The sequence below is a fragment of the Rhinoraja longicauda genome, chromosome 40, assembly GCF_053455715.1.
Source record: "Rhinoraja longicauda isolate Sanriku21f chromosome 40, sRhiLon1.1, whole genome shotgun sequence".
Classification (NCBI taxonomy): Eukaryota; Metazoa; Chordata; class Chondrichthyes; order Rajiformes; family Arhynchobatidae; genus Rhinoraja; species Rhinoraja longicauda.
This window is the reverse complement of record NC_135992.1, coordinates 12,300,068-12,315,391: the sequence shown is the minus strand read 5'-3', so window position 1 is coordinate 12,315,391 and position 15,324 is coordinate 12,300,068. Positions and strand designations below refer to the sequence as shown.

At 38.6% G+C, this 15,324-nt stretch overlaps 1 protein-coding gene across 7 annotated transcripts in view; it reads right to left on the bottom strand.

The window, feature by feature from the left end:
- LOC144611573 (activating transcription factor 7-interacting protein 1-like) overlaps window positions 1-15,324 on the bottom strand; it is a 126,886-nt gene that overhangs the window by 28,036 nt on the left and 83,526 nt on the right. For 6 of the 7 annotated variants that reach the window (XM_078430736.1, XM_078430739.1, XM_078430735.1 and 3 more), the window contains 3 exons: window positions 6,322-6,437; window positions 3,652-3,737; window positions 1,939-2,625 (listed from right to left, as the gene is read on the bottom strand). In XM_078430736.1, the coding sequence (XP_078286862.1) occupies window positions 1,939-2,625; window positions 3,652-3,737; window positions 6,322-6,437 (889 nt within the window). Of the gene's footprint in view, window positions 1-1,938; window positions 2,626-3,651; window positions 3,738-6,321; window positions 6,438-10,944; window positions 12,317-15,324 lie in introns of those variants that run through there. The other variant, XM_078430741.1, reaches the window with a different exon arrangement.

Below are 15,324 nucleotides of genomic sequence, written 5' to 3'. Positions count from 1 at the left end.
AGTAGACAACAAAAAGCACAGGACACACAGATACAATTTTTAACACAAACAGCCATCGCAGTGATTGCTCCAGGCATACCCTCACTGTGATGGAAGGCAAAGAAAAGTCATTATCTCCTCCTCATTCTTCTCCCTCTAAACCTAGCCTAAAAGTGTTGACATTTCTCCTAAGAAGTTACATCCGGAATTGGACACAATGCTCCAGCTGGGGTCTAACCTGTGATTTGCAAGATTTCGAGTAGCTCCCTTGCTTCTGTATTCCGCTTTCATACATCCAATATTTGTTCATTTCATCAATTTGTCAAAGTCTTCCCAAAGTAATTTTCTATCCTGCTCGCTGAGCTTATCCCCGAATCAGCATTTAAATTAGACAGAGGCCATAAATATATTAGGAGCGGACGTTCTGGCGTACCATGGTATATTGTCCAACTACTCATGTGTTCAAAACCTCTCATGTGTTCAAGTAACTTACTCTGCTCATGGATTAAATCTCAACTTCTCCACATCAGTGAAGCACGGCCATTAATTTCAAAGGGAAAAAAACAATTCTGATAAGATTGGCAATTTTTAATGTAAATAAAACTATTTAAATATATTTATGTTTAAATGAGTTTTATTTAGTAAGTTAAAATGTATAATAGTTTTTTATTTTTAATAGTATCTCAATATTAGATTTTGTAAAAACCAAAGATATTCACAAATATTAAATTTCAGCTTCAGGTTCGGTATTTGATGTAGGAGTTGGAGGGGGAAAGAACATGTCAGTTGCTGCAAATAAGGCACGATTTATTATGCTGGACTTCTTTATTCTGGGAAGGATCAGTTTCCCAGAGGAAGACTGTCCCTGAGGGTGTTGCAGGTAAAATGAAATTAGCTCCATGGGCAAGCAACTAGATTATCCTTTTAAACCTATGCAAGGATGTTGAATTACAATTACCTTTTAAGGCAAAATTATCCTTTTGTCTCAGATTAAATAATGCATCTCCTATTCCAAACAATGCAATGCACTACCAATGTTCTAAAATGAACATGAATAAATACCATTCCACTGCTAAAACCAAAATTAATTTCCTCATTTTTGTTTCTTGTAACTATTCTATTAAGGAGAACTAAGGAGGCTAAGGAGACTCAGGTCCTTTGGAGTGCAGGGGGCACTCCTAAGGACCTTCTACAACACGGTGGTTGCATTGGCCATCTTCTATGGAGTGGTCTGCTGGAGCAGCAGCATCTCAGCGGCAGAAGGGAAGAGACTTGATGAGCTGGTCAGGAAGGCCAGCTCTGTCCTCGGTTGCACCCTCGACTCATTGCAGGTGGTGGGAGAGAGGAGGATGATGGCAAAGCTAACATCGCTGCTGGACAACGACTCCCACCCCATGCAGGACACTGTCACTGCACTGAGTAGCTCCTTCAGTGATAGACTCCTTCACCCCAAGTGCGTGAAGGAGAGATATAGGAGGTCCTTCCTTCCCGCTGCTGTGAGACTGCACAAACAGCACTGCTCCCAGCAGACGAGTCAACAATAACAGCTAAGAACACACGGAAACAAATGACAATTTATGTATCTTTTATTTATAATGAATGATCTCTTGCTCTCTTGCTATCCACTTTGCTGCCGTAACACTGTAAATTTCCCCGGTGCGGGACGAATAAAGGAATATATTAACTGGTATTTAGACTTATTGTGGCCCTGTTAATGTCCTTAATTAATTGGGACACAATTGTACTTTAGCAATGACATCATTATCATTTTTGAAATGAGACTATGGCCCTCACGGATTTAATTATGGATGAAATGCCTTTTCATGAATTAAAAACACGTATAAATTTAATGACAGTGAGAGGCAGCTCAATAAAACACAGTAAATGTTACTTAAATATATATATAAAACGCATAGATAAACTAACAATACTTCAATCTTAACATGTGATTTGTTTTACCTGTTCTGGACGGTCCTGTATTGGTGGCATCTGAGCTGGCTGTTAATGGCTGACCTGATGACACAGAAACTTGCCCTTGGCTATAAGTCTGTGATGGCCTTGGTGGTAATCCAGGCCTAGTAGTATTTGAAGGGCCAAAATGCCCTGGGGAATTCAAAGATTGCTGTGACGTCCGGGAAATCTGTGAAACCGATGAAACAACAGTCTGGGAACTAGTCGCAGAAGTAGTCTGATTGGAAATAGCATTACTTATCTGAATTGATCCCAAAGTTGCAGGAGACTTCCTCTGGACTCCTGGGCTTGGCAAAGAAGTACTAGCACCATTTGCTTTTGCTACATTCGGCATTTGTGATGCAAGTGGCTTCGAAAGGTTGTGAAGCGTAGGTTGGGATTGAACAGATAGAAACTCAAGTCCGGGTTGCTGGTTGGTCATCAAAGTGTTTGCTGAGGCCTGCAGAAGCTGAGGTTGGGAAGAGATTGCCACTGGAACCGTAAGTAATACTGGCACTGACTGTAGAGATACTGGAATAGGCTGGTTACTGCCAGAGGCTGGCAGCGACTGATTGGTTCCTACCACCGCTGCAGTTGCTGGGAGCACAGGAGTAACCACAGCAGCAGATGACCCTGTATTCTGAGGTTTAGTCTGTCCACCAACTACCTGAGGTGTTGTGAAGTTTGTGACAATACCTGTAACAATAGAAAAGCCTTCAATTAGAATCTATAAATATAGATATACTTCCCAATCCAATTTCTTCCGAAGGTTCTATTCATGCACCCTAATGGCCTCTCCCCATGAGACTGCACAAGTCTGGTGTGCAGGCAACAAGAAACAAGTGTTTTATTGACATATATCCCAGATAGAACAATGAAATTCTTACTTGCAGCAGCACAACAGAATATGTAAACATAGTACTCTGCAAACAATATAATAAACGAGAAAAAAGAAGTGATGGCCTTCAATATGACTGATCCTACGGAATGCAAAACATCAGGGCCAATTCAGATCTATTATACAACCCTTTGGATCCCAATTGCACTGTACAATGGGGCAGATTTAATGACATGGCAACATACCAAGACCCAACTAACGCTGGTGCTTTCACAGTAGACATTAAGACATTCTTTGTCTTTAGAGCCAAAAACACAACAATAGCGGCACATAACTGGAATAAAGTTAACAAGATGCCATTTTTAAAGGCATTTGTGACAGTTCCCACAAATTAATTTCTTACAGGTTTGTAACATCTTATTCTCTTATTTGGATGGCAAAAGAGAACGCAAAGGTGTTAGTTGGAATAGAAAATAATATAAATGACAAAACGTGCAATTAAATCCCCAAATTAAGCATCAACAACATTTGCAATTTAAGGGGTTAAAATAATATTATTTTGCTTCATGAGAGTGCAGTGAGTGGACTCTTGCGAGATTCTTGTGAGTGGGCCCCTGTACGCTTCAAGTGAGGTGGGCCTTTGTTTGCTTCCAAGGGAGCACGATAAACTGGGCCTCTATGAGGTAGATGCTAAACCACTGGGAATTCCAAATAATTAGAAAGTGGACTATTAAGAGTTTTACTGTAACTAACATACTTGGCAAGCATGGTAGGTCTTGTTGGGGTTCGATGAAAGAGGGGATAGAGTAAATTATGTGCTCTTAGTACAGTCACAAGATACCACGGAACTGCACTGAACGTTACCATAAATAGTTTACAAGTACCTGTATTATTTGTGTTTGCAGATTGCTGGCCTGATACTGTGCTATCAGCCAATCTTCTTAAATCCAACATCTGCCTTACTGTTCCACTGAAAATAGAAAATGGAAACAAAAATTGTATGCAAGAACCAATAGTAAGAAATAACATTTCCTAAAATTGTTATCATTCTTCCCACTTAACTTGTTGATTTTTTAAGGTGATGTTTCTGACACAAAGAAGCATGACTTCAGCTGAATGCAGAATTAAACAATGGACCTGGAAATAACCCTGACATTGAAACTAAAATCATTATAGATAAGGCGTAGGGAAGATTGGTGTGAGGGTGTGGATCAGAGAAGAGAAGTGGAAATTAAAACATATGATTCAAAATTAACAAGAGAATTGCAAATTGAATTTAAATAATCTTAATGACAATTAGATATAGACTAAAGAACCAGAGAAGGGACATTTGATGCCCATTGAAGTTGAGTGCATCATTATTAGTTAAGTTTAGTTTCGAGATGCAGCGTGGAAACAAGCCCTTCGGCTCACCGAATCCACACTGACCAGCGATCACCGCACATTAATACTATCCTACACACACTAGAGATAATTTTTTACATTTATACCAAGCCGATTAATCTTCAAACCTGCATGTCTTTGGAGTGTGGGAGAAAAATCGAAGATCTCGGAGAATACCCATGCGGGGAGAACGTAGACTCTGTACAGACAGCACCCGTAGTCAGGATCGAACCTGGGTCTCTGACGCAGCTCTTTCACGACACCACTGTGCCGCAGTGGGTAAATTATACATAAAGAATGCAAAAGTATGAATTGCAAAGAGATGGGAGTAGATAAGAATTGAAAATTCTGATAGTGATGCCAGGATCACTGGATGGGTAGATCTCTACAGGCAGCTACAATATAACGAGGAAATGAACAAAAAAAATTGGAGTATTTTGTTTTTATATATATTATCTATATATTATAAATAAAACAAAATATTCCAATTTGTTTTGTTCATTTCCTCGATACATTTTAGTATATATTATATATATCTATATATTATATATTATTAAAACTCTGTGTCCGTGTGTATGTGGGCAGCTTAAATTTGACGCTCGTGTAGCCAAAACGATACACCATAGCGCTACAATTTTTGCACCACCAAATTCACCATTATCCTGGCCATATATTACAATTACTTTCATTCAACCTGAAGCTACATTTTTAAAGCTAGAGAGATTTTAAAGTTTAAAATGTTAATTTCTAACCCATTTCTTGAAGGGCTTCAGCGTGTGACTTCACAATGGCACCCGTGCACCTATGAGAGATCAGCTCGCGCTCCCCGCCGGTGTTCAGCATGTGACGTCACAATGCAATGCGTCCCGCACGTCTTCAACAGATCAGCTCCCCCCCCCGGACCTTTCACTAATGTGCTCCCCCGCCCCCCCCCGGACCTTTCACTAATACGCTCCCCCGCCCCCCCGACCTTTCACTAATGCGCTCCCCCCCCCCCGGACCTTTCACTGATGCGCGCCCCCCCCCGGACCTTTCACTGATGCGCCCCCCCCCCCCGGACCTTTCACTAATGCGCCCCCCCCCCCCCAGGACCTTTCACTGATGCACCACTCACCCACTCCATCCACACCCCCACAACTCCTTATCATCCCCCCCACAACCCACCCCCTTATCCTCTTCTCACCCACTCCATCCCCCAGCCCCATTATCCCCCCCTCTCTTCCATCCTCCATCACCCAATTCATCCCCCCTGAACCCCCTTTGAAACTCCCCCAAACCTCTACTGCATTGGTCTAACACTCAGCCACTCCATCCCCCCGTGTTCCCAGGTGGGGGCAAGTGGGGGTGGCTAGGGGGGATGGAGTGGGTTAGTAGGTGGAGGAGGGGGGGATGAGTGGGGGGTTGAGGGTGCTAAAATACAAGAGGCTTTGGGTCTAGGCCTCACTCAATCATACCCTCTCCCCTTCCCTGCCCCCCCTCTACGAGGAATGGGCCCAACGGGTCCACTTGGTCTAGTATATAATATAAATATAGTTAAATTATATAAAATAGTTTATTTTCTTTCTGAAAATCAGCACTGAAAGGTATACAATAAAATGTCATTAAAGAGTGTTGCAATTTAACCTCTATGTTATAATAAAGTCTCCTTGAAAAGAAGAATTTAATGCTCACTGCCAGTTTCCTTGCCCCTTCTCAACAGTTGACAGCTGCTTCACCTATTCACATTACATCTGCCATTACATTAGCCATTCAATCTTTGCCCTATGAATTTTACATTCTCAGACTATGATTATAATTTATATTTCAATACTTCCTGCCTCTTGATGCAGCTTTACTACAACCTTCTCAAAACTCATCTCCTCAAGTTCTGCAACCAAAAAAAAAGAGTCTACAAGTGGTAGAATGTGGGATGCACTGCATGTACTGTTGCTTAGCTCATGTGGGACAATTTATATTGCAGAGACACATTATAACAGGAGACAGAAACATTCTGGCTCCACCTGTATGAATGACCTTTCATGAAAAGCCACCGTCTTCAGCAGTGTTTACCAGTGGGAGTCTCACTTCGTCAGAATTTATTTTCCTTCTCTTCGTACATTGCACACTTTGAATAAGTGATTACATAACTTTAAACAAAGTGACAGGCTGAATCAAATGAAAAGGCGACTTACCTACGACACTGCAAGGTGCCAGAAACACTAACTGGGGAGTTGTGGGATTTGCTGGGAGAATTGGGTTGCGTAGTCTGGGCTCCAGATGATTGCTGAGGTATGGTGATGGAAATATTCTGAACAAAAAAGAAATTAATAAGAATGCAATTGCTATCATTGATATTTCATTCGCTCAAGACAAGAATAAATCACAGCAACTTATGGGACATGAAAAGACTCAGTTAAAGAAAATGTATCTTATTTGTCCTGAAACAGACTCTGCCTTTAAAGAAAAGCAATTTTAGTATAAGTCGATCTTCAATAATCTGCCCTTTTCCACGTCTGCTGTTCTGATCTTTAATAAATGTAATAGAAGCATCAATTTAGTACTGTACAGCAGGCATCCATTCAAATTGAATCCATGTTGGCACATTGTGGTGCAATTTACTTAGTCATAATTCCTTCATTCTTTTGTCATAACAAAGTTATTTTCTCTCTAATTTCAATTTAAGTTTCCTTAGAAAACGTTGATCATCTCTGCTTTGACTGCACTCATTGACATGGAGATTCATAATCACCCTGCAAAAATACCGAATCTTCTGCTCTTGGAATTTGTTCTCCTGGTCGTCATCTTACACTGGTGGGTACAGCTTCTATTTACTTAATCTAAATATGTCACATATTTTTGAAACTTCCATTATTTTATTACCCCCTCAATTATCAACAGCTGGTGGTGGTTATTTGTGTACCTTTTATCTATCAGCTTTATTTTAAATAATTTAAGGTTCAAGGTCAGTTTATTGTCACATGTACCAATTAAGGTACAGTGAAATTTGAGTTACCATACTCAGTGAAAAACAACAAGGCACACAACCAAATAAAAGTTAACATCAACATCCATCAGGCTAAACTGAGAAAAAAAACCTTTTAGAAGGATACAAATCCCAGTGACAAACTGCAATGAAAGCAAGGGCAAGCATATCAATTCCATATCATATCATATCATATATATACAGCCGGAAACAGGCCTTTTCGGCCCTCCAAGTCCGTGCCGCCCAGTGATCCCCGTACATTAACACTATCCTACACCCACTAGGGACAATTTTTTTAATTTTTTTTTTACATTTCACATTTACCCAGCCAATTAACCTACATACCTGTACGTCTTTGGAGTGTGGGAGGAAACCGAAGATCTCGGAGAAAACCCACGCAGGTCACAGGGAGAACGTACAAACTCCTGACAGTGCAGCACCCGTAGTCAGGATCGAACCTGAGTCTCCGGCGCTGCATTCGCTGTAAAGCAGCAACTCTACCGCTGCGCTACCGTGCCGCCCCATGTCTAATGTTTATGTTTAATTCTGCAGAATGTGGTCTGATTGTGCAGAGGGGAAGAAGCTGTTATTGGTCTCGATGCCTGGGCTTTCAAGGTACTGCATCTTCTTCCAAAAGATAGGTAGAAAAGGGAATGGCCAGGGTGCAGATGCCTGCCATATATTCTAACTCTTCTGTTCTAATATATTCTAATTCTACTGTTAATGCAATTTGCACTTTGGCATAGTTTTGCACTATTTCACATTGCACTACTATCTTTGCATCAGTCTTTTGGTTTTCACTCGCAGTATTTATTATTGTATTCTTGTCGCATTGTTTACAGCGATGTGCCGATTTTGTTCCCAGAGTCCAAGTCAACCCAAACGACCCTCAACCGCACCTGACCGTTGCCACTTGCGATTTCCTGCTTTTATTAAAAAGATGAGCAGATACCCTCAAGGCTAGCATTATGAAAAGGAATCATAATTCATTGTCTTTGTTAAATACAAAAGCATTTTTTTTTTTGTTCCATAATTGTTCCATTTTTGTTCCATAATTATTCAATTTTTGTTCCATATGGTGACACAGTAGCTGCCTAATGCTCCAGAAACCCGGGTTCAATCCTGACTACTTGAGCTGTCTGTAAGGAGCTTGTACATTCTGTGACAGCGTGGGGTTTCTCTGGGTGCTACGGTTTCCTCCCACACTCCAAAGACGTACAGGTTTGGAAGTTAATTTGCTTCGGTAATTGTAAAGTTGTCCCTAACATGTAGGATATGCTAGTGTTTGTGGTCAGCGCGGACATGGTGGGTCTGTTTTCACGCTGTATCTCTAAAGTCTCAACTTTATGTATGCATGGTTCAAAATCTAGGAATGGCTTGATGATTTGACTGGATAGCACACAAATAAAGCTTTTCTCTATATCTTGGTACACATGACAATAATAAACCAATACCCAAGAAAATCCACAATCTTGGTCCTGAATGTACCAAATCTTGGACTTGCTAATTTTGCTGTGGTCAGTGGAGGCAAGTGAACTAAAAGTTATTTCAAGCAGTTTCCTTAATAAATCCCTGTGATCTTTTTATAACAGCACAATTGTTAGAAGAATGCATGGACAGTGAATTGTTTACACGCATCCAGTTATGTTCACGAGAGGATGCATACAATAGTCCACACCCAACAAGCCTGATTTGTTAACAGTTATGGAGGAAATTCCTTATAGTCTACTGTCAAGCTTCACAAGTGATGTATAACAATCTTAACCAATTCTTACATTTGTATCAGACAATTGATAATGAATAATTCTCATATGAGCAAAGTATACAGGTAGAGCTATTTCATACAATGTCATTGGTTTCTTCTCCATGCTCACAGTTTTCAACTCTGATACCATAATGCTTTTAAAATGTTTCCAGTTCATATCATTGATGGCATAAATAGTAGATGTACATCAAAAAGCTGTCGGAAATACATGAAATCATACATAAAATCATGAGAGGAATAGATCAGGTAGATGCACAGTGTCTCTTGCCCAGAATAGGTGAATCGAGGACCAGAGGTAATAGGTTTAAGGTGAAGGGGAAAAAAGGGAATAGGAATCTGTGGGGTAACTTTTTCAAAGGGTGGTAGGTATAATCGAACAAGCTGCCAGAGGAGGTAGTTGAGACTGGGACTATCCCAACGTTTAAGAAACAGTTAAACAGGTACATGCATAGGACAGGTTTGGGGGAATATGAACCAAACATGAACTAGTATAGCTGGGACATGTTGGCCGGCGTGGGCAAGTTGGGCCAAGGGGCCTGTTTCCACACTGTATCACTCTTTGATCCTATGACTCGAGCACCAACACATCACAATCACAAGAGATAGTCAGAAAATATACACGACTGATATGCTTGTCATTAATCTTCAATTGGAATTGTAGAGAATGCTGGTGGAGAACTAAAAAGTGAAACAGACGTTCTGAGAAAGGGAGAGTAGAAATTGTTGAGGGAGACACAAAATGCTGGAGTAACTCAGCGGGACAGGCAACATCTCTGGAGAGAAGGAATGGATGACATTTTGGATTGAGACCCTTCATCAGAAATTGTTAACACACACACACACACACACACACATATATGTCGTTTAAAACACGAGCAAAACACATTTTATGTACATATTTCTGGCGGGAATCTGAACAAAGTTGAAAAGGGCAGCAATTCCTGCCCGATTCCAATTGCCCTCAAGGCCTTCTTGTTTGAGAATGCATTTACGAGTAAATTGTGTGGGTTGTATCTGGTGCTACAAATTCCGCTTCTACACAATACAAAACTAACACATAGATGGTAACGATTAAGGCTATATTACAAATATTTTATAATTCACTGTAGAAGTTTAAATTGTTTAAAGGTATCTCTGTTCTTTATTATTCACCTTTACTTATACAAGCTGATGCTATTTATATAGAACACATTCATCCATGGTTTGTTCTGCAGAGCTGACATTATGAATAGTGTAACAGCAGGATTTTGTGTTGTCACACAATGCTTTACTATTGATTTGCAATCAAGAGCACCAAAGTATCTACTTTTATAATACTTTTGCAGCAAATTAAGTGAACAAAGGCCACATTACTGATTGGAACAAAAAATTAAAGTGGTCACAAACAAGAATATTACGAACGGTTCATGTCTGTTTTGCAAAAAAAATAAAAAAGAAATGGAATCATTCCATCTCTAACAATTCAGCAGGGATTTCAACTTGGCATGAGCAGCCTTGCATGACACAACCTTTCTACCTACATTTTGTTATTGATTTGTGTAACAAACTTATATTTCTCCAAAATCCAAGTATTGTACAAAACAATAAACAATTGGATGTGCATTATATTCTGCGGTTAACACTTCCCTCTGAAGTCATCAGAGCACCCAGCAGTTTTAAATTGTTAATTTGTTTAATGTCCAGCGAGAGATTTTGCTGAGTATTTCATAAGACAATAACTGGCCACAAACGTTGAGAAGGTGTTCAATGGCTCCACCAAGTAAATTCCCATTGACCAATTATGGATTACTCACAAATATATTTTCTTATAATTAGCATCATCTACTGTGTATTCAACAAGATCCAAGCAGGAATCACTTGGAGAACTAAATCCTTCATCTCCTCCTCCATTGCAAAGTGACACTTTTTTCAGTATTTGGACATTCAGTTGAGGATGTTGAATCAATCAACTTTACCCAGATTTTCTGAAGATGGAGAGGTTGTCCAATCAATATTCTTTTTGCAGACTTTAATCAATAGAAAGTTACATCTTTACACAACAGCAAATTCAATATGAAAATCTGAACGAAAGGCTCAATTACGAGTTAATTCAAGAAACACGGCATACTAAAGTAGAAAACAACATGATTTTGAGATTGGGAAAAATAACGACACCAAATAATGGCAGACTCATTTCTAAATCTGGTTAAAAGAGATACATCTCCACTACTATGTTACATTAGTATTTCAACTGCACCCTTTAATATAGACTAGAGGATTGCAAATGATTCTTGTATTACACTCCACTTTAATCGCCTCAACGGCAAAGTTAAAAGTTTAGTATTGTATCTCACCACCACTTCAACTACAAATGTCAACAATGAATTTAACAAAAAATGCTCAAAATGGTGTGGTCACAGAGATGGAATATGAACATGGGCATGATTTTTCAAGTTCCACTACCTATATTGCTCCTCAAGATTTTAAGCTGGTTCCTGCCTATGCATAAAAACATGTACCGACACAAGAACTGCAACAGCTAAATGAAGAGAACTGATCAACAAGCATTGCCAACTGGAGGCAAACACTTCTTACAATTAGAACTTGCCTTTCATGGCAAGTTATGGATACTCATTGAGTATCAGACAAACCTCTTCGCAACTATTTTAGAAAGATAATGCAAGTCTTAAAAGACATTCATTTTCTCACCCAAAATGGAATGAAATCCAATAAATGGATAGCTTTAATGATTCACAATTAGACAGAAGTTAATATTATTTATTGGATGTGAAATCTTCAAATCCATACGACAAATCTACTTAGCATTGCTGATAGCCAACACAAGAAAGCAATTTACAGCATAACATGGAAGAAAGTGTTTGAATCACTTTGTAAACTTATTAAAACACCTTACACTGAAGCCAAGTGCAATACCACTTTAAAATGTTTGCGTGATCCCCAAGCTTCCCCATCCACTCCTCAGTTCTTGTCTCAATGTAGTCTTTTCCAGATGGAAGGTTAATTAAGAAGTTTCAGCACAAGCACTATAACATGCTGGGAAATCACAAGGTGGCAGTTAGCCTCCCCATCAGTTGATTGTCATATATTGTACAATCTAACAATTTTTGTTTGCACTATTATCAGATTTTTAGCAGCACAGTAGTTTTATATACTACGACTTTGACAGAAGAAATTGGTAACATTGAAGCTGTACCACAAGGCAGTTCAATCTTCACCAATCCTTCCTTCATGGCCTCTTGTGCACAATTTGCAGTCTTAAAGAGGAGGACTGTGAACAAGCCGTGGTCTTCTTCAAAGGATTTGGAGGCTGCAAACAGTCAGACACTGCTTTTATTTGAGCCTTTTTGTAGGTCATCATTGCATTACTGCCATTTCCCATTCGTTCCTTAATTAGCTCTTCATCAAAGCCACGACTGTGAAGGGCAGCTACACTGCTGATCTACAATAAAATGAATACACACAAAAAGAAAAATAAGCCTGTGTGGATAAACAAATCCTTGTAGTTGTACAGACAAGGTGGACCTGATATTAGTCAGAATAGTCATGACCACTGAGGCACTGTTAATTTGAAATACACCAAAATTACATTCCTTCTTATAATATTAGATTTCTCACATGAAGGTGGATTCACTTAACACATGAAAGGTTACTCTGAAGTAATGTTGTCCTAGGTTTTGTTCAGTTGAATGAACACAATGCCCCACTGGTCTGTCATAAGTTTGAATGGTAGAGCCATTTAGGAAATCCAACCATTAATGCTTCTCCCAATATAATAAAACGATTACAAAATATGGAAGTAGCTGCAGGATTTTCCAATATTTGCATTTAAGATTCTTCCTATCCTCAAAGATTCAAGCTTTTTAACAAAATCTCAGTGAATACATGAATGGCTTGTTTACAAGCAAACTAGAAGAAAACACAAATTGAATAGTATAAAGCAAGTTTCCTTCAGACACACATTTCTTCAAAGACGCCAATAGTGAGCCAGGTCTCTTTTGCAATCACGATGACAGTAGTTGGGTAGAGGTTGAAATATCACCTAGCACTGTTAAACTAGTTCAAAAAAGTGTGCAAAAACTGTTCAAAGAGATTGCCAATTGAATAAAAATGTCATAAAAATGAAGGTAAAGATTGGAAATGAAAGTGACTAACAAAAAATTTAGAGTTTAATTCAAAGATATGACATGATGCCTCTGTGGATAATCCAAAGGTTCAGATTTATTCATCAGTTACTTTATTGAAAGAATCCAGACAAAATGCCTTCAGGTTATTTCCAATCCAAATTTCTGAGGTTTACTGATTCAAATTCCATAATAAATTTTGCATTACTCATTAGCAGCATCATGCAAAGGCATGGAGAAATGCAAATTGGTTGGAATTATTAGTGTATTGGATAATTTGTGAAAAACAAGAGTAGCTGAATGTCTGTTATGGTCTTGAAGTAGTCATCATTCCAGCACCATCCAAAAGGGCAAAAAGCACTTCCTCGGAATAGTTTTGCCTTACTCAGATCTTCCCAAATTCGTGTCTCTTATCTAGTATGAGATAATATTTGTGTCTCTTATCTGTTACGAGCAGGCAAACCGGATTAGAAAAGTTTAAGTTCTCTCAGCGAACCTTTTTTAATAACTTTATTCAACTTCTGTCTGATTTTCAGTTTTGCTGGTTACCACTTCTGCCTTTTGATAATGTGATATCTTCTGATAATAGCAGCGTAGCAAATTGCTCATTATTCCTATTCGTCTAAATTAGTTGCAATGTGAGCAAATTTTAGTAATAATTTGAGCAACTTGGAATTTTGGGATATAAAATTTTCTGGTGAGAAATCTTGATAATTTGAGCAAATATTATCAAAGCTAATTTCTGTATTTTAACATCTGACATAACTACATGAATGCTTTTAAATTAATTAAATTATGTGGGGAAATGCTGATTCCACTATATTATCAATCAAGATTAAATATTCTCAAAAAGATAATTTAAGGTCAAATGACAAAGTTTTCATTATTGATTAGTTACTGTAGACAGAATTACATATCCACAAATTACCCTTTTAAAAATTTATCCAAAATAATGTTTTAAAATATGATTCTATATTGGTAATATGATTCTATATTGAAAATCATGCCAGGATTTTAAAATCCAAGAGCACGTTAACTTGTCAAATGCGATTCTGTTGCTTTAATTTTTTTAATTTGCTTCAATTGTTTTAATCTCCATTCTTAGAGTCTTCAGGCATTCAATGCTGTTTGAGATGTAACACAGCTGAAGCAATTAGGTTCCCAAGCCATTCATCAGCCACTTGCTTCAATACTTGGTCTTCCTCACTAGAGGCCCTCTGTGAGCCATGGTAACAATTAAGGGATCTTCTGGGGCTATTAAGTAACTGCTGTAGTGACAGATGGAATTGAGGATGGATCTAATGAATTAGCGTATCTCACTGCCTAGTCAATACTAAGCATACAGAGACTACAGGAAGAAACTGGATCAGATTTTTAAACCAGCTGTTGACAATAAATCTGGGTTGACAACATTAAAGATCTGAAAACTGTCCACTTCCCATCCCAGCTGAATCTCCACAAAAAAATCATATCTCAGTTTATAAAATAATTCATACAAATGTGTCTCATCACAGTCTCTTTCTTTCTACAACCGACATCACCTCAGTGTGGAACCGAGTAACAATCACACAAACATACCACCATTCTTCCATCTATCTCATTGGTGACCCTCGGACTATCTTTGATTGGACTTTACTGGCTTTATCTTGCACTAAACATTATTCCCTTATCATGTAGCTATACACTGTGAATGGCTCGATTGTAATCATATGTTGTTTTTCTGCGGACTGGTTAGTACGCAAGAAAGGTTTTTCACTGTACAATAAACTAAACTAAACTGATTAACTGACCAAGTCAGTTTGTGAGCAAATTTATTCCCATTGAGGACAAATCTTGCCATCTACACCAAAATAATCTAACATCAATCCTGGAAAGTGCCACAATCCACTGTAATACTGTTCTTCACAGGATGCTCAATTAAAACCAATAATTTTGTGAGCTTAATGAATTTGGTCTCCCAGGCATCAAGTAGGAACTGAAAGAACAGATGACATGACAGAATGCCTGTCATTAACTACACTATTTGAGGGCTAAATTCCTGAACTACTGCAAGTAGTAAGATGCAGATATTCCTATTGGATAGGAATGAGAAGAGTAGATGAATAACATCATTCGATAGTATAAAGGAATCCCTTCCCCAAGGTTAAGTAAAAGTAGCCAAATTGAAAGCAGCAGGACCAATGACAGGTTAAAATGGAAAAAGTGCAAAAGGGATAGAGATAAAGCTAAATATAAAGTAGTAAGGAGGTAAATGTATTTTAGTCTCACAATTTACAACTGCTTAAAAACGTAGGCTTTGTCACTTGACCTTTAAAATCAATGAGAA